This window comes from Sorex araneus, chromosome 3, assembly GCF_027595985.1.
Source record: "Sorex araneus isolate mSorAra2 chromosome 3, mSorAra2.pri, whole genome shotgun sequence".
NCBI classification, from domain to species: Eukaryota; Metazoa; Chordata; class Mammalia; order Eulipotyphla; family Soricidae; genus Sorex; species Sorex araneus.
The window spans coordinates 160842017-160861333 of NC_073304.1; the positions used below are offsets into that span (position 1 = coordinate 160842017).

A 19317-nucleotide genomic window follows, 5' to 3' on the forward strand; every position below is an offset into this window, starting at 1 on the left:
AGGCCCGGCGAGGAGCGGCGCTGCCGCCGCGGGCAGCCGCGAACGGCGGGGCCCTGCCCGGCCCCAGCGGGCCCTCTGGGAGCCTGTGTGTGCGCCTCAGTTTCCCCCGAGGGGACAGCCGCCCCGCCCGCGCGCGTGGAGGGAGAAACGCACACACACACAGCGGGCCCCCTGGGAGTCTGTGCCTCAGTTTCTCCTGCGGGGACAGTCGCCCCGCGGGTGGAGGAGGGAAGCACACACACACACACACACAGCGGGCCCTCTGGGAGTATGTGTGCCTCAGTTTCTCCTGCGGGGACATTCGCCCCGCGATTGGAAAGGGGAGCACACACACAGCGGGCCCTCTGGGAGTCTGTGTCAGTGCCTCAGTTTCTCCTGCGGCGACAGTCGCCCCGCGCGGGGAGGGACACACACACAGCCCGGGCTGCCTAACAGGTCTCCGTGCCTCCACTTCCCCTCTGGGTCCGCGCGGAATCCCGAGCGCCGGCGGCGAGGGCTGCCTGCCTGGGGCTCGGGTTCGGCCCGCGCTGCCCGGGACACCGCGCCCCGGGACCGGGACCGGGACCGGGACCGGCGGGCGCGGGGGCGGATTCCCGACAGCCGGCCGGAAAGTTCGCGGCGGCCGAGGAAGCCCTGGCCCGGCCCGGCCCGGCCCGGCCCGGCCTCTGCGCTCGCGCGTGTTTACGGGCGGCACCGTGGCCTGCCGCGGGGGCGGGGATCGCGCCGGGATCCGAGCTCGGAAGCGCCGGGGTTCTCCCCCCGAGCCCGCCCTCGCGCCTCAGCGACCCCCGGCCCCGCGGGCTGGAGCCCACCGGGACGCGATGCGCCGCTCCCCAGCAGGGGTTCGTGTTAGCAGATGCGGGGCGCGTTTTGCTAACTTCGGGGCGGGGGGAGGGGCAGTTAGACGGAGTTTCTGCCCCTAAGAATCTGTGTGACTCAGGGCAGGTGGGTGGGTGATCAAGATCAGTTATCTCCTTCCAGTAGCCCGTGGACACTGGATTACAGTGTGTAAAACTTTAAAACTTTGTTGTTGTTTTTTAAAGCGGCGATGGGCTAAGTCGGACTCAGGACTCAGGCATTACCGTTACCTTGGTCAGGGCTACAGCGTTTTCCGGCCGCTGTGCAGTCGGACTCTCCCGCCCCTAGAGGCCAACCGAGCCGCTCTCCGCTCTTCTCTTTTCTGTTTTTCCCTGGGACCTGGCATGTTTGGTTATTTTGTTTCAGTCTCTTTTGTCTAAGTTTCTGTTACTGTGTTTGGATTTCTCTTTCCTCCAGTGCGTTTCCTATTCTGTTCCCATCTCTCCTCAGTACGTGTAGTCATTTTGTTTCAATCTCTTTTTTCCCTGTTTCACTGCAGGGAAGAGAATTGTGTGTCTCCTTGTAGAAACTTACGCTATGCTTCGGCTCTGAACTTTTCTTTGCCCGTTTCACTTTCCACTTACTGCCATAGTTCAGGCACCCCCGTCCCCCCTTCCTTGGTGCCTTTAAATGTGTTCACCTGCTCTGAAACCCTATTGACTCCCCCCCTCCCCCCCTTGCCCCATATTGAACCTGTCAGTGGTAATGACCTACTTGCACCGGGAAGTTTTGGTTCGTTTCTTCCTCTCAGGATAGTTGAGCTGTGCCTCTGCTTTCTTTTTGGCCTTCAGGACAGTGTGACCATCTCCTGTCTCTGTCATTGTGGTTTCTTTAATTGGCCTCCCTCCTCTCTCCAGTATAATTATTTCTCAGGATTTAATCTTGATTAAATCTTGAGCTCCTTTGTGTCTTTTTTTTTTTGGTGGGTGTTTGGGCCACACCCAGCAATGCTCAGGGCTTACTCCTAACTCTGTGCTCAGGGATTACTCCTGGTGGGGCTTGGGGGACCATATGGGGTGCTGGGAATTGAACCCAGTCTGCCTTGTGCAAGTCACACTGTATCTGCTGTACTAGCTCTCTGCCCCTCTCTTTTGTGTCTTGGTCCAGTTATTTTTTTTTAAATAGAAAGTGGATGAAGAGAGAGTCTAGTTTTTATTCGGCACCATCTAGTTGACCCCCTTTATCTGTTTACCTGCACCCTGCCTACCTTTATCCCCCGGTAAATACCATTTGGTTGTCAGAATTCTATTGTCAAGTATAGTTTTGTTTTGTTTGTTTGTTCCCTTTGTTTCTTTATCTTACAATGAAATCATACAGTTGTTTGTTTCTTTCATTTCAAGTGCTTTGGGGCCACACTTGGCAGTTTTCAGGGTTACTCCTGGCAGGCTCAGGAGACCCTATGCAGGGATATAACCTGGGTCAGCCACTTGCAAGGCTAGCGCCCTCCCTTCTGTACTATTTCTCTGGCCACAATATCTTAAAGAGTTATGTTTAACTCTTCATTTGTTTACTGAGTCTATGCTCCATCCATGTCATTGTCCAAAATGCCACAATTTCAGCTTTTCTTGTTTTAATGGGTGTTAATGAGTAATAAGATGAGGGCAGTGTTAGCAAGAGGACAAGAGAACAATAGACATCTAGGAGGTGGGTAGCTTAGGGCAGGACAGAAGAGGGGCAGGAGCTTCTTAGCCAAGGGGATAATAGGGAGCTAGTGGTATCATGGAGAGCCAGCTGGAGCGGTAGTGGTAGTCAGTTGCCAAGGTCAGGCCATGTTTAGTTGTGGTGCTCACTTGCTTGCTAGGTGCTGTGCTCGTCATTGGGGCACAGATATGGTTGTGTTGCTCACTGGGGTTTTGCCACAGTGCTCATTCACGTACTCTCCAGGAGTCACACTTTCTGGCTGCCACACACCTTTTTAGCTGTGGTGCTTGGAGTCATCCCTTTCGGTCGTGCTCACACACCTGGCTGCAGTGCCTCGATCACAGGTAACATTAGTCAGGTTTATTCATCTGTGGATACCAGGGATGTGAACTCATGGCCAGACCCTTGTAGGTGGGCACTCTGAGCCACTGTACAATTCCTCAGGGCCCTAAACAAAACTTGCCCTAACTTTGTTTTGTTTGGGGTCACACCCAGATATGGTGGGCTTACTGCTGGCTCTGTGCTTGGGGAATCACTCCTGGTGGTGCTCAGAGGACCATACAGGTTACAGGGATCGAACCCTACTTGGCTACATGCACAGCAAGTCCCTTACCCACTCTACTGTCCCTTGGACTTCCTAAATACTCCTTCTAGCTATGTTGTGTTGCATTTTCTTCCCCTGCCACTTGCTGGCACTTCAGCCAGGTCCTACAGCTGTCTAGTCTTTTTAAAAAAGTTCCGATGAGTGTGACTTGCTTCTCAGAGTAATTCTCTTGCCACCTTAAATCCTTGGTTCTGGTTCTACAGAGAACCCTGGGGGAAAGCTTGCTTGCTGGGTGGGTTTGGAAAGACTTCTCTGGGGTACCATTGATGCTGAGATTAAGAAAGACCTCTCTGGGGTGCCACTGATGCTGAGACCCGGATGTTGGGTTCTAGGAAAGTAGGAGTTTGTCAGACTTGAGAAACACCCCCTAAAAGATGCTGAGGCTGTAGGGAAAACTGCCGATACTGCATATCTCCTGTAGCTTTGTGGTTCTCTTGGTAATGTTGATCAGAAATGTGGTTTTAAAATCACACCATTGGGAGCAGTATGACTCACTGGCAAGTCGGGGCACCCACACATTCAATGAGCTTACCCTCGGAGTTTACCCGAAAGTCGAAACATGCACAAACTGGGCTCCTTTGGTAAATTACTCGAAGGCCACCCTTGGATATAATCCATAGCCGATACACTCAGGATCTCAGTGGAGGAAAAGTGCGCATCTTAAAACAGCTGAGCTCCTTGGGCCGTGGCCAGTGCTGCGGGTGGCAAGCGTGGAGCAGACGAAGACAGCCGCTGTCCTATTGATGTGGCTTCTTGGCTTGCCTTAGATTGTCCTTTCACTGCTGGTTTCCTGGAGCCTGGGTCCTTGTGAGGAAGGTGTAGTGAGGAAAGGTGCTCTTACAGCAGCAGTAAGTAATGTTTGTTGATTTTTTTTCCCCCAGGTGTCCTATGGGGCAGCATTCTAGGATATGGCAGGTGGGGGAGGGATCACACGCCCACTGGGGGACACCTGGCTGCAACCGCAGCTTTGTGGGCCTGAGCCCAGGCTTGATCGTCAGCACCAGATGGTGAGCCCAAGTATTGCTGGTGTGGCTCTGGAGCCAAATTCCACTAAAATATTGCTGTGGTGGTGTTCCTGTTTATGAGGGTATGTGTGTTCAGATGTTCTACAGGGATTTCTGGATGTTTTTAGGGCAAAAACAAGTGAAAATTTGTTGGAAAAAAATAATTTTAAGATAATTTTGTAAACCACTTTCCTTTCAAAAAAATATTAATTTTGGGGGCTGGAGTGATAGCACAGCGGGTAGGGCGTTTGCCTTGCACGCGGCTGACCCGGGTTCGATTCCCAGCATCCCATATGGTCTCCTGAGCACCACCAGGGGTAATTCCTGAGTACAGAGCCAGGAGTAACCCCTGTGCAGCGCCGGATGTGATTCAAAAAGCAAATAATAATAATAATAATAATAATAAATTTTTATTGTTATTGAATGTCCGTGAGATAGAGCATTACAAAGCTGTTCATGATTGGGTTTCTGTCATACAATATTTTAACACTTTGGGTTTATTTTATGTATATGATCATTCCTATTTTTTCAAACATTGTATAAGATTTTATATTTGCTCACAAGCTGTTTTATTTTGGGGTCACACGCAATGGGGCTCAAAGCTTACTCCAGGCTCTATACTCAGGAATCACTCCTGATAAGGCTTGGGGGACCCTATGCCAGGGACCAAACTCAGATCAGCTGCTTAAAAAATGCTCTTTTTAATGTGCATGTGCAGATTTTTGTTTATTCTTTGGGCCACACTTGGCAATGCTCAGGGCTTACACCTGGCTTTGCACTCGGGGATCACTCCTGGTAGGGATTGAGTAACTATATGGGTGTCAGGGATTGAACCCAGGTCAGTACCTGTGCAAGGCAAACGCCCTACCCACTGTTCAATGGCTCTGGTCCCAGAGTGCAGATTCTTTAAAGTGAGAAACTTTATCATCAGAGATATATCAAGACTGTCAGTTCAAGACTGTCTCCCTATACCTGAGAACTAAGTTCTTCTCATAAATGTACCGTTATTTCCTGGGCAACATACCTCTGGTAAAATACAGTTTCCATACCTAATAGGTACAGTGACAGATTATGTCATCGTGACTTTTTTGTTCCCCCTTCCCTTACCTCTGTTGAGGTTGTGATGATTGGCTCACCAGCTTTGACTGTGATGCTTGCACACTCAGGCATGCAGGTTGTGGTGCTGACTCTTGCAGTGCTCCCTGGGGCTTGCACTCCAGTGCTGGTGCTCACACAAGCTTACTGGGGTTGCATTTCTAACTGGCTGTAGTACACCTTCTAAGTATTTTTCATTTATTTAAAAATTATTATTTTGGTCTTTGGGCCATACCTGACAGTGGTCATGGTTCACTCCTGGCAGTACTCAGGGAACCATATATTGTGCTGCTGTGTGCAAAGTAAACACCTTCACTTCCATACTGTTCCCTGTCTCAAATTATTATTATTTTTAAATAGGGGCCTCCCCAGCAATGCCTGGAGGCATTGCTCTTCTGTGGTTGGCCCAGTGGTGCTTAGATGCCATCAGGGCTGAGTCTGGTGGTGCTTTGAGGGCCGTGCTGTGCTGGGGGAGGGCTACTGGAGAGTATATACTAGTCCTGTGCTCTGCCGTTTGGCCATCTTCCTAGTGCCAGTAAATAAGCTTTTCTTTAAAACAAAGAGAAAAGGAAAACACAGGAATGCCAAGGTTAAAGCATGAACATTTGCCTTTCTCAGGCAGTACATCCAAAATAGAACTCTTGCCTTTCCTAAACCATCAGCTCCCATGCTCTGAGCACCCAGTAGGCAGAATAGACGTGTGTTGGGATTTGGATCCACCCCTCTCAACCTTATAGAAAAATGGAGGAAAAAATGTGTTGTCCGATATTATTTTCCATCTTTTCCTTTTTTGCCCCTCTTAGGATGCTAAGACTGTTTCTGGAACAGTGTTTGTGAGCCACTCCCTGCAGTGTTGGGACTGCGTGATGTTGCTTGAATTCTAATGGTGGATACGGGTGAGGAGAGGAGCGGGGTGGCTGTGAGAGGCCGAGACTTTAATACCGTGTCTTATAGGTCTCCTCAGCATCCTCAGTTTCTCTCCGTCTTAAATCTATCAACAAATAGCAGAAGCAGTCCTCCAAATTTTGTAACAATGATAGCTGACCATTACAGTTTGTTTGTTGGAATGTTTTGCATACATCATTATCCTTTTGACAGTCCTTTCAAATAAGCACAAATAAGAACACCCACCCTTAAATAATCAGTAGTTTTTGTTGGGGACCACACCCAACTTTGTTTGTGAGGTGGTGCTCAATGTTTGGGGGTCACTCCTGGTGGTGCTCTAGGAGCTATGTGGAACTAGGGATCATTTTATATGTAGATGATAAAACTGAAGCAAGTACTTACTCAGGGTCACAGGTTTGCCACGTGCTGTGGCTAGTCTTTGTGGAGATGTGACACAGTTGAACACTTACCTTGCAATGTGTGAGACATTGCAAAACATAATAGGGAGGGGCTGGAGTGATAGCATAGCGGGTAGGGCGTTTGCTTTGCACTCGACCGACCTGGGTTCGAATCCCAGCATCCCATATGGTCCCCTGAGCACCGCCAGGGGTGATTCCTGAGTGCAGAGCCAGGAGTGACCCCTGTGCATCGCCGGGTGTGACCCAAAAAGAAAAAAAAAACAATAGGGAAAATGAAAATCTTCTCAGTGAACGTCTCACTTACCTTCCTTTCCTTGCCCTTGTCTTGGTGTAAGGTCTCATCGCTCACTGCTCCTGGGGACAGTTACAGTAGTGCCTGTTCAACACCTTATCCTCTCCATTTTTCTTTCAGGAGTTTGCATTTGTCTTTCTAAAGTTAAATATGATCATGTCAGGACCTGGGGATGTGGTTTATAGTCTGTGCCAACCAGTGTGCATGCCTAGCCCCTGGATATTGCCAGCAGCAAAGGGAAAGGATGCACATGTGTGCACACAGTCTAATCATTTCGCTGAGCAATACCCCTCCAGTCAAAGAATTATTGAGCTTAATTTTTTTTGGGGGGGGCTCACACTCAGCGATACGCAGGGGTTACTCCTGGCTTTGCACTCAGAAATCCTGGTGGAGCATGGGAGACCATTTGGGATGCCGAGGATTGAACCTGGGGTCACTGTATGCAAGGCAAGTGCCCCACCTGCTGTGCTATCCTCTGACCCCAGAATTTAAAAAATGTATTGCACTAGGAAGTGAGCTCAGAGGACTAGAGTGCATGCTGTCTGTGCCAGAGCCATAGGTTGGATCCCTAGTTCCACATAGCTCCTAGAGCACCATCAGGAGTGACCCCCAAACATTTGAGTACCACCTCCCAAACACAGTGTTGGGTGTGGCCCCCCAACAAAAACTATTGATTATTTTAGGATGGTCGTTCTCAAGTAGTGCTCAGTGTGCCTGAGGGCCATTTTCTGTATTACTTGACCAACTGCTGAAGTATCAGTGTTTGGGCCTGAGGATGTGGTGCAGTTTGGCTCTGCAGTGCCCAGAATCCCCAAGGCCACCCCACCATGTTAGGGGCTTCTGGGGTTGTCTGTAAGATGCTTGGGAGGAGGCCTTATGGTTCTGCCTGCAGTACATGTGCCTTAACTGCTGGATTAGCTACCCAGCCTTCAGTTTTTTCTTTTTTAAAGATTTACCTATTAAGTATTCATGACACTAAAAATTCAAGATTTTAATGAGCGGTTTGAAAAGTAAATTTTAGGGCCAAGAATATAGTTCACTAGTAGAGCCTTGCATTTGTGAGGCCTTGGATTTGATCCCTGAATTTTTTTTTTTTTTTTTGCTTTTTGGGTCACAAACGGCGATGCACACGGGTTACTCCTGGCTCTGCACTCAAGAATGTTCAGGGGACCATGATCCCTGAATTTTACGTGTGGTGTATTTTATAGTGTGTCATGAATACGCCACAAATTATCCATCCTACTACTGGTGGACATTTGGGCTGTATCTGCTTTGTGGGGAGGGGTTTGGCCACACTTGGCAATGCTCAGGGGCTATTCCCGTCTCTGTTCCAGGTTCACTCCTGGCATACTCAGGGGACCATGCTGTTTAGGGTTCAGACCTGGGCCTTCTGCATGAAAAACATGTGCTCAGCTCTTTGTGCTGTCTCTTTACTAGGGAACGAAATTCTGTGTACTTTTTTGTGGAATAGGAATGATGAACAGAGCTCATGCATCGCATGCTCTCCGCTGCTGCGCCCATCCTCAGCCAGTGTGTTGTACTTGTAACACGTGACTTTGGGTAGGTAGATGCACACCTCAGTTGGGAGTGTACCCTTGCGTGAATCTGTTGGGTCATGTAGCCTGTTTCACTTTCATAAACACTGGTAAATCATTTCCTAAAACGATTTTTATCAGTGTATACTCAGCCAGCAGGAGCATTTGGATTTCTCTAAATTCTCTCACTTGCTCTTGTGTTTTTGTCTTATATAGTGACATTTCGTTATGGTTATTATTATTATTATTATTAATTATTATTATCAGAGTTTTTTGTTTGTTTGTGGTGCTCAGCACTTAGTCCTGGCTCTCAGCTCAGAAATCACTACTGGCAATGCCACATTGGGTGATAGGAATCAAACTTTGTGCACGGCCAAGTGCCTTACTGCTGTACTGTCTCTCTGGCTTCTTATTGCAGGTTTTAATATGCATTTCCCTGATGATTAATGATGATAAGTGCCTTTTCATTTATATAGTGATTGTGAAGACCTATTCAAATGTTTTGCCAAATTTCATTTAGATGTCATACTGATAATTTGTCCTACTGATAATTTGTTTTTTTGGTTTGGGCCACACCCAGCTATACCCAGTTACTCCCAGCTTGCCCTCTGGAGTTACTCCTGGTGTTGTATAGGGAACCATATGGGATGCTGGGGATTGAACCCATGTCGACTGCATGCAAGGCAAACACCCTACCCACCATTCTATCTCTACAGCCCCTATTGATATTTTGGAATCTTTACATATTCTTTTTTTTTTTCTTTTTGGGTCACACCCAGCGATGCACAGGGGTTACTCCTGTCTCTGCACTCAGGAATTACTCCTGGTGGTGCTCAGGGGACCATATGGGATGCTGGAATTCGAACCCGGGTCAGCTGCGTGCAAGGCAAATGCCCTACCCACTGTGCTATCACTCCAACCCCAAGGGATCTTTACATATTCTGGAGAAGAGTTCTTCTTGAATTTATTTTTTGAGGGGATGAGGTACTGGTGATACTCAGGGCATACTCCTGGCTTTGTGCTCAGGAAGCACTCCTGGTGGTCACAGGGGACATGGGTTCGAGGAATCAAACTCTGGTTGGCCATATTCAAGATAAGCGCCCTACACACTGTACTGTTGCTCCAGCTCCTGCTCTCTTCTTGAATTTGTGTATTAAAAACATCTTTCCTTTCCCCCCGCCCTTGTTAATTATTTTGTTTTGTTTTGAGGCCATATTTGCTTGCTTGGGCCCTGTGTTTGGAATTTGCTGGCTGTGCCTAGGGACTGTGTGGTACCGGGGGTTGGACCTTTGGCACTGATACTCACTTGTCAGAACCTTGGGTTTCTGTGATGTCCATGATTGTCTCTACCTTGAATAGGCGTAGTATGTTTGTAATGGCTGGTTTAATATTGTTGATTATCATCACTGTCACTTCCGGGTTATTTTCATAATGGGTTTTGCTTGTTGTAAAGGGAAATATTTTCCTGTTTCTTTGCCTGCTTGGTTGTTTTCTTTCTTTCTCCTTTTTGTTTTTTGACCACACCTGGCAGTGCTCGGGACTTACTCCTAGCAGTCTCACTCCTGGCAGTGCTCAGGGGACAATATGAGCTGCCAGGGAGGGAATCAGGGTCGGCTGCATGAAAGGCAAGCACCCGACCTGCTGTATTATCTCTCTGATCTCCTGCTTGGTAATTTTTGAGTGGAAGTCATACCTTGTGAATTTTAGGATTTGGAGCTGGCTGGCTTTAACTTTTTCTTTAAGGGATTTTTGGATTTGGCTGTGATGGGTAAGTGAAGCCTACCCATTTGTTGTTAAGTGGGTGTCAGTAGCATTCATTTTTTTCCCTCTAATCTCAGATGTTTCTGAAGACTGTGCCCCTGCCTGGCTTATTGAAGGGGCATTTCTGCGATTTCCAGCCCTGCGTCACTGGTCACCTCCTGACTCTGTCTTGCCCCAGTCTCTTTCTCACTGTGTTGGCCATAGTCAGTGAAAGACTTGGGGTCCCTCATATCTGCAGAGCCCCCTTTCTCTTTGCTTTCTGGCCCCCTCCCGACCCACTCTCAGCATTCTGTGCCACATTGCCTTGGTCACCCCTGACTCTGAACTCCTGCTTTGTGAAACTGCCAGACTTTCAGTGTCCTCCCCTGGAGCACTTTCTAGGTAGCATTTGTAGGGCTCCCCTCAGTTATTTCCTCTCTCAGGAAGCCTGTCCTGTAATGCCCGTTGGCTTTAGTGTTAGGTCAGGGGTGGGGCTGGGGTGGGCCTGGCCTTACGGATGGAAGCAGAAGTCTGTCTCTCCTGTACGTCCACCCTCCTGTACTTCCTCTCCCCCAAGCCTTTCACTGACTACTGCCCAGTGCATATTCCATATTCTTACTTCAGATTCTATAATCACTCACTTTAATACACTTGCCCTTCTTCCTCTTACCCTTCACTCGGGGAAATCACAACCTGGTTCATACCATCTCCATATTTTATTGCCAGCACCTGGGCAGTTGACTAGTGCAGGAAAAAGACACACAGTCCTGATATTTTTCACCTTAAATTCATGACCCCAGAGTGTAAGTGAGCCAGCCACTCTGCGTGCATTGTAATTTTTTGCAGTTGTTATTGTCCTTTGAGCTACTTCCATAGGTGCCTCCAGGGTTACCCCTGGCTGTGCTCGGGGCTGGCTGGTGCCAGGGATCAGACCCAGGGCTTCCCATGTGCCACGCTTGTGCTGTGACTACGCCATGTCCTCAGTCCTCTCACACCTTTGCACTCAGAATTCCCATTTTGCCGGGCATCCTCCTCTTCTCCTGTCACTGAGGAACTGAGCCATTAGAGATGCCTGCTCTCATCCTGGCACCTGTGTGGCAGTGACCTTGACTGACTGATTATACTTTGCCTTCCCTGCCATTGCTCCTGCTGCCTGCCTGGGCAATAGGAATCTCCTCTCCTCCCTCACCATCCAATCTCTGTGATATGCCTGTCAGTGTACCCACATTTGTGTTTATTCACCCTTTTTAAAGTATGTATTGGGGAAGAGGCTGAGCCACACCCAGCAGTGCTCAGGGATCACTCCTGGCGGACTTGGGTTGCACGAGTGTTGGTTTGGGTATGCTTAGCTGGGAAACCAGGAGTTTCCTGGAAAGGCTGCCTTGGTGGCTAAGGTAGGTTAGCTAATGCTGTAATTGGTGTTTGGTTTCCTTGACAGAGAGGTTCCTATTAGTGCAGGCCAGCTTAGGTTTAGTTTTGTGGTGGCCAGGCCAGGCCACTGGGATGGCCTCCATTTTGTGGCCTCCCGTTATGAATTAGCTTTATGGGACAGAAGCCTTAGAGTCATGCTTTTTCTCCTTCCTCTTGCCCCAAATGTGTGATCTCAAGACATAGTGTTAGCACCACCTTTAAAACTTCTCAACTGCTGTCTCCTTCGATACTACCCTGGTTCAAGTCATCAGTTTCTCTCTCGCAGTCTGTCTGTCTCTCTCTGTATATGTCTTTCTGTCTCTCTGTCTCTGTCTGTCTCTGACTCTCAGTCTCACTGTTTCTCAGGGATGGGGATGGGGTGGTGGTTTGGGCACTACATGGCACTGCCCATGGTTGTTCCTGACTGTGCATGCCAGGGATTGGACTAGGATTCTTACATGCAAAGCATGTGCCTCTTGATGGATCTCTTCTGGCCCTCACTGTACCATTTTGTGTGTGTGGGAGGGGGTGGGGAAGGGGAAAAAAGGGAAGGGCTTACACCCGGTGGTGCTCAGAGCTCATTCCTGGCTCTGTATTTAGGGATCACACCTGGCAGAGCTGGGGGACCATATGGAGCATGGGGATCCAGCCTGGGTTGGCTGCATGCAAGGCGGGCACTCTTCCCCACTGTGCAGTCTCTCCGCCTCGTCATTGTTCCTTTTATCTGTTCGTGTTTGCTCTCCCTTCAGTACATGGAGGGCTTCTTTTTCAGAACCTTCAGTTTCTCTTTCTGGAATACTCTCCCCATTATATCTTCCTTGGCTTCCCTTGTGGTCCACCAGTCTGTTTGGAAAGAGTGTCTGTTAGGGACTTGTGCTATGTCTAGGTATGACAGTTGTCGAAATTCCCCAAGAAATTCTCTTGGGGGAAAAAAAAAGAGTCAGTGGTGAGAGAATCCAAGATTACTAGCAGTGGTTGCATTCAGTGGCTTGCTAATATGAGTAATAATGAAAAAATTAGAGACTTTGTCGCAAATTAATAGAGCTGAAGTTGTCTTCATTTAGCCAAAGGACATATTTGTAAATCAGGCTTCATGATTTGAAGATTCCTTCACTTATTAATAAGGCATTCTCTTTTGTGAATAGTAAGTTTAGTATCCTGCTGCTTAGTTACGATTTAATGATACTCGCTCAAGGTTAGCAGAGAATAAGCCACATAACTCCGTGGGCATCATTTTTGAATTAATCATAAATTTTTAATAGAAAGCAGTCAATTATTAAATTCTTCCTTTAATTGAGTATCAGGGAGCAGTGTTTATGTAGTTTGCCTTGAATATTTCATCACACAGGAGAACCAAGATGCGTTTCCTGTTATTTTGTCATAAATTTCAGAGCCTAGCCAGTTTTTACTTTATTTTAAAATACCTATTTAATTTTCTGTGCCTTTTTATTTTTAACTGTAGGATTTATATGTTTAATTTTACAAATGGTCAGAATCTCTTATGGAAATGGGCTTTATTGGGAAGTTAGGTAGGTTTTAAAAGTCTACACGTGTATCCACTGCACTCGATGATGGAATGTAGGTTCTCATTAGTCGGTTTAGAAACTCTTCTGCTCTATCTCATCAGTCAGCTTAGACTCACCTTAGACAAGTGAGCATCATCCTCACTAGTGGGCACACAGTGAAGACACAGTGAGTTTCATACAGGGTTTAATGTTCAAAGATTTTCCGCAGAAGCTGAAATTCATTCATCTAAACAAGTTATGTGGCCTGCTAATCTTGAAAAGGAGTAGTACCAATGACATAACACCTCTAGTCCCTTCTTTCTCCCAGTGTAACAAGTTGATGACTTTTCCCCCTGCTGATACTGAAGCACTGTTGCTTTTCTGCTCTATAAGCATGGATACAAAGTATCATTCTTTTGAAATGCTGGTTCTTTAGTTGGCTATTATTTGATATTTTAAAGGATTTTTTGCACTGTGTTCTCAGCCCCTCTCGGAGAGCTCGGCAAGCTTCTGAGAATATCCCACCCGCATGGCAAAGTTTGGCAAGCTACCTGTGATGTATTCGATATGCCAAAAACAGTGACAAGAAGTCTCACAATGGAGATGTTACTGGTGCTCGCTCTAGCAAATAGATGAACAACTGAACAACAGGAGGACAGTGCTATAGTGTTACACTTCTCTAGTTAGAATGCCTGGGTATTGTGTTGTGATACACTGTGCTCTGAGCCACAAGGCAAACCTGGCTTCTCAGCAGATGTGCCAATAGCAGAGGCTAGGGCCAACATCAAGCCTTACCTTCAGGTGGGACCAGTCTTCATGAGGCACTTTGTATCTTTAATTTTCTCTTCCTTGATCCCTGATTAAGCTGCTAAAGATTCCTTTGTGGAAAATGAATTCTTTATATTTCACCTTGCATTTCTGTCTCTTAAAATAAGAAAATACTGATACTTTCAATTAACTAATTTTTTTTTTTTTTTTAAAGAATAAAGGTTCCCTTCAGTTTGAAGACAAATGGGATTTCATGCGTCCAATTGTTTTGAAGCTTTTACGCCAGGAATCCGTTACAAAACAGCAGTGGTTTGATCTGTTTTCGTAAGTAATTCTTTAATTTTATCTATGCTAACATAAAGGACATTTTATTGATGCTTTTATCTTTTAACACATTTATTGATTTACCGTTGCTTTGTTATACTATAGTTTTCAAGAGTATGGCTTCACACCTTCATATTGCAATTTGCCCCAGTGTACCTACCACAGAAATTTTCAAAGTAAGCTTCAGCAAAAGCTGTCTTCAATCTCCCAGTCCTGAGTTCATGTCTTGCCCATTTTGCATCTGCCTGCTGTGTTGAGCTTGAAACAGCAACAGAGCAGACAGTATCAGATTTTAGACTTGAGTTGATCCAGGAATTAGAATCTGTGAATTAAGGAGTTCATCCAGGCAATTAGGATCTGTGAATTAAGGGGTCCCAGAAAGCCAACAACTTTCCTTCAGCACAGCAAAACCAAGACCTGTCTTGTTTTAAGAAGTAAGAAGGCACATATGCTTTCGCCCACGCAGCCGAGCACATGTGATGCCTGAGTACATGGGTCGCCCGCATCTTCGTTCTTGAGAAGTGTACTTTCATACTTTCATGTCTAATGCTAGGATTTGTGTAGGGGCTCTCTCCACCCTTGGAGAAGCCCACGTTCTCTGTTGAGCATGTTACTCTTACTCTCCTCTCTACAACTTACCCCTTTCTCCTTCCCTCAAAAACCTATAAATAAAATCTGTTTACTTAAAAAAAAAGTAACAAGAATTTTTATCTCTATGATATTATATTATATAATATATAATTTACAACCATTATAATAATTTATAATATTTATAATATAGGTTATAACTAAATTATGGTATAAATTATAAATTTTATATTTATAATATTTATATAATAATGCTATTATTATTATTACTACTACTATTCTTTGTATTTGGTTCACACTCAGTGCTTGGGGTTGTTACTCCAGACAGTCCTCTGCGGACTATACAGTGCTGGAGACTGAACCCCAGCTTCCTTCATGCAGAATACTTCTTGGCCCTTCCTTTTTCATCCTCCTGTCAGTCTTAGAAACCAAATTGATCCACTCAAATATGCATGTAAGAGAAAAAAGAATTACAAATAGATGACAAGAGAAAACTTCTGTGCATTCAGCGAGGAAGTCATCAGCTTCTCCAGTTCAGACCTTTGCTTTCCCAAGAAATCAGCAATTGTAAGCTGTTTTTTATATATCCATAGTGTATCTGGAGATTTATTTATTATGTCTGTCTTTCCCAAGAGACATCAACAGGTGAAAATAAGAGTAAATATCATCCATTTTGCAGACTTACTTTGTTTTCAGTTCTCAGTTCAAATTTAAATCCCCTTGCTGATAGCAAAAGGCATGGGAGTTAGATCCCATTCGGGGTGCATGAATAGAACCCTTCTCTAACATAGCATGGGGGAGAGTATAACTCTCTCTGCATTTTTTTTTTTTTTGGGTCACTCGGTAATACACAGGGGTTACTCCTGGTTGTGCACTCAGGAATTACTCCTGGCAGTGCTCAGGGGACCGTATGGGATGCTGGGAATCAAACCTGGGTTGGCCGCTGCAAGGCAGACGCCCTACTCGCTGTGCTATCGCTCCAGCCCCTCTCTTCATTTTTTTATGGTACAGATCCAAAATCCTGGCATTGTGCTCTGTGTGGATGATTCTAATGTGCTGGTGGGTGGGCCATCCTGGCCAGACTGTCCGGGCATGAGGGGTGTCACCGTAACCGTAGCCTCAGAACAACTGGGGTTCTTTCCACTCCCCCAAAACTCCTCTTCTCCCTCTTCCCCTGTCATTCCCCCTCTCCCAGGTTTATCCAGAGTTTTATCTGTTGAGTCATGAAACTTTTCTATGAAGATTATTTCTAGAGAATGTGAGGGGGGGGGCGAGGGTGTGTGTGTATGTGTGTGTGTGTTTAGATTATTTCTAGAGAATTTGACTGTGTGAAGATTATTGAGAGAGAGAGAGAGAGAGAGAGAGAGAAAGAGTGTGTGTGTGTGTGTGTGTGTGTGTGTGTGTGTGTGTGTGTGTGTGGCGCCAGTATGTGTTGCCAGTATTATCTCTGTGTTTCCATTTGGAAAAGGAACGAGGTGTGAAATAATCGAAACCTCATACTTGCTCCAGTTAGGTGGCCTCAGCACTTCTTATACTTATTTATTTGTAGGAGGCTGGTGGGGGGTGGTCTTGGGGCTGTACCCAGCAGTACTCATGGCCTATTTCTGGTTCTTCTCAGGCAGTGCTTGGGGGACTGTGTGTGGTGCTAGGTATTTGAACCAGGAGAACCGCCATATACAGATCAAGTACCAGGCCTCCAGCACTCAGCACTTTTTTTCCCTTTGTTTTTTAGGCCGGAACTTGTAGTGCTCACGGCTTACTCCTGGCTCTGCTTAGGGGACTATATAAGATGCCAGGGATCGAACCTGGATCAGTGACATGTAGTGCAAATGCCTGCCTGCTGTACTATCATTCCAGTCCCACACAGCACATAATTTTTTTTTCCTGGCTTGTCATTTTATTATTATTATTATTATTATTTTTTACAAAGTTGTTCATGGTGATTTGTTACAGACATTCAGTGTTCCAAAACCAATCCCACCACCATTGCACCTTCCCACCACCATTATTTCCAATTTTCCCAGCCACCTCTTAAGCCTGCCCCCAAAGCAGAAGACCCTCAATAATTTATTTTATATTGCTCATTATAAATAATTCCCTAAAAGAATGATCAAAAAATGTTTTCTTAGAAGAGGCGCCGCGTGGAACCATGGCCCCGGGGGCGGTCCCAGCAAGTTAGTGAAGATTTTGTTGTATCTCACAACAGAGCATGGAACCATTAAGCCCCTGTTTAAGACATTACTAAGAAAGGGGCTGGAGCGATAGCACAGTGGGTAGGGCGTTTGCCTTGCACGTGGCCGACCCGGGTTCGATTCCCAGCATCCCACATGGTCCCCCGAGCACCGCCAGGAGTAATTTCTGAGTGCAGAGCCAGGAGTAACCCCTGAGCATCGCTGAATATGACCCAAAAAGAAAAAAAAAAGATTACTAAGATGTTGTTGTAGGCTAGGATTTATGTGTTTATTTTTTGTTAGTCAAGATTGGTTGTCTTCTAGCAATTCATCTAATCTGGTGCCCACAACACATAATTTTGAAAATATCCTTGATCTCCTTGGGATTAGTCTCCTGAACAGCTCAGCATGTAGTATCTGTTAGGTGAAACATTCCTGTATGTCTTGTGCTGTCACCAAAATTGGATGAACTGCATTCACATATTTCCACATTCTAGCCTGTGACCACATTGATGAGGAGCATTGAGATTGCTCCTATATTTCTAACTCAGAGGTCCTAAAACTATGTGTTAATATTAAGCCATGTCAACTCTGAGCACCTCCTTTCTCATGAGCTGTGTCACTGCGCCTTAGTAAGGGTGCGGTTGGCACTCCTTGATTGGTTAGTGAAGACTGCGGTGCACACTGTGGGCTGTTCATTCTCTGTGGCGTTCCTAAACTCACCGTGTGCTCCTCTTGCCTCACTATATTGATGCACGGGAACCTTGCCACCCCCACAACCCAACCCCCGTATCCTGCAGCTGAAGATAGCTGGAGTGTGAAATTGATACCAGAATTAAATAATAAATTGTTCGCAGTAAGACCTTCATGGGTAATTTGTTTTTATTTTTTAATTTTTTGGCTCTTGGCTTTTGACCACAGCTGGTGATTCTCAGGGGACCATGTGGTGCCAGTGATTAATCCTGGCCTCCCACATGCAAAGCCTTTGCATTAATCCTTTGAGCCATCTCCCTGGCCCCAGATGTTCTTCCTTCCTTCCTTCCTTCCTTCCTTCCTTCCTTCCTTCCTTCCTTCCTTCCTTCCTTCCTCTTTCTTTCTTTCTTTCTTTCTTTCTTTCTTTCTTTCTTTCTTTCTTTCTTTCTTTCTTTCTTTCTCCCTCTCTCCCTCCTTCCCTCCCTCCCTCCCTCCCTCCCTTCCTCCCTCCCTTCCTCCCTCCCTCCCTCCGTCCCTCCCTTTTCTGATCTGTTTTAGTTTGGTTTTGGTTTGTTGTTTTGGAGCCACACCTGGCAGTGCACAGGGGTTACTCCTGGCTCTGTGATCAGGGATCACCCCTGGTGGTTTTGGGGGACTCTAAGGAGTGCTGGGGATCAAACTAGTATCAGCCACATACAAGGCAAATGCCCTACCTGCTGTACTGTCACTCTAGCCCCTTAGATGTTCATTTTAATGAAATTTATTTTAAATAGTTTTTTAAAATGTCCTTGTTCCTAAGTTTCCATGGCCCTGCTTTCTTTCAGTCTCTCTTCTTTTTCTTCTCAGCCTCATCTCAGTCATCTAGCTGACTCAGTTTTCAGGGCCTTTCTCTTCCCCCCTCCTGCCCTCTCTCTCTCTCCCTCCCCTCCCCTTTCCCTCCCTCCTTCCTGGGGTCTCAAATCTCCAAAAGAAATCCAAAATATTTTCTGAGTTGAAGTCCCAGATTCACATCCCTAAGTTATTTCCTATGCATGTCTTTCAAGTTCAGTCAGTACTCCAAACTTAGAATGAGGTGGTCAGAGTCTTAAGTCAGAATTCTAGAAGCTACCCTCCTCCTGGTTTATTAGGGTGTGTTGTCTGCAGACTTGGGGCGGGGAGTCTTTCCAGGGGCACCTTCCCAGCAGAACTAGGGGCAAGCAGTGTTGCATCCTGTGTGGTCAGGGATGGAGTCAGGCCCTCTGCGTGCAGATGTGGCAGCTCTCTCCTGGCTCCCCAGCTGTTGATTCCTGTCAGAGATGTTTGCTTAGCCCTCAGACTTCTTAGCCTCATGTCTTTCCTCATGGTCTCATCCGAATGGTCACAGTGATCATTTGTCTCTTTTCCTTTTTGTTTTCATTTGTTTTTTGGATTATATACAGCAGTATTCAGCAGCTTCTCCTAGTTTAGTGCTTGGGGTCATCCCCAGCCATGCGTGGAGCATGTCTTATCTGGGATCAAAGCCAACCCTTTGCATACTCTTTCTGGCCTTTCCTACCTGCTGTATTGTTTCGCTGTGCATTAGCTATTGTTGCATTAAAAATATTCAGCTAAACATGTATGTTCATCGCAGCACTGTTTACAATAGCCAGAATCTGGAAAAAACCCGAATGCCCCAGAACGGATGACTGGTTGAGGAAACTTTGGTACATCTATACAATGGAATACTATGCAGCTGTTAGAAAAAAGGAGGTCAAGAATTTTGTAGTCAAGTGGATGGGCATGAAAAGTTTCATGCTGAGTGAAATG

At 46.3% G+C, this 19317-nt stretch overlaps 1 protein-coding gene across 1 annotated transcript in view; it reads left to right on the forward strand.

Moving 5' to 3' along the window:
• CUL5 (cullin 5) overlaps positions 1–19317 on the forward strand; it is a 65275-nt gene that overhangs the window by 274 nt on the left and 45684 nt on the right. The window contains exon 2 of the mRNA XM_055131318.1: positions 13971–14080. Within this exon, the coding sequence (XP_054987293.1) occupies positions 13971–14080 (110 nt within the window). The remainder of the gene's footprint in view (positions 1–13970; positions 14081–19317) is intronic.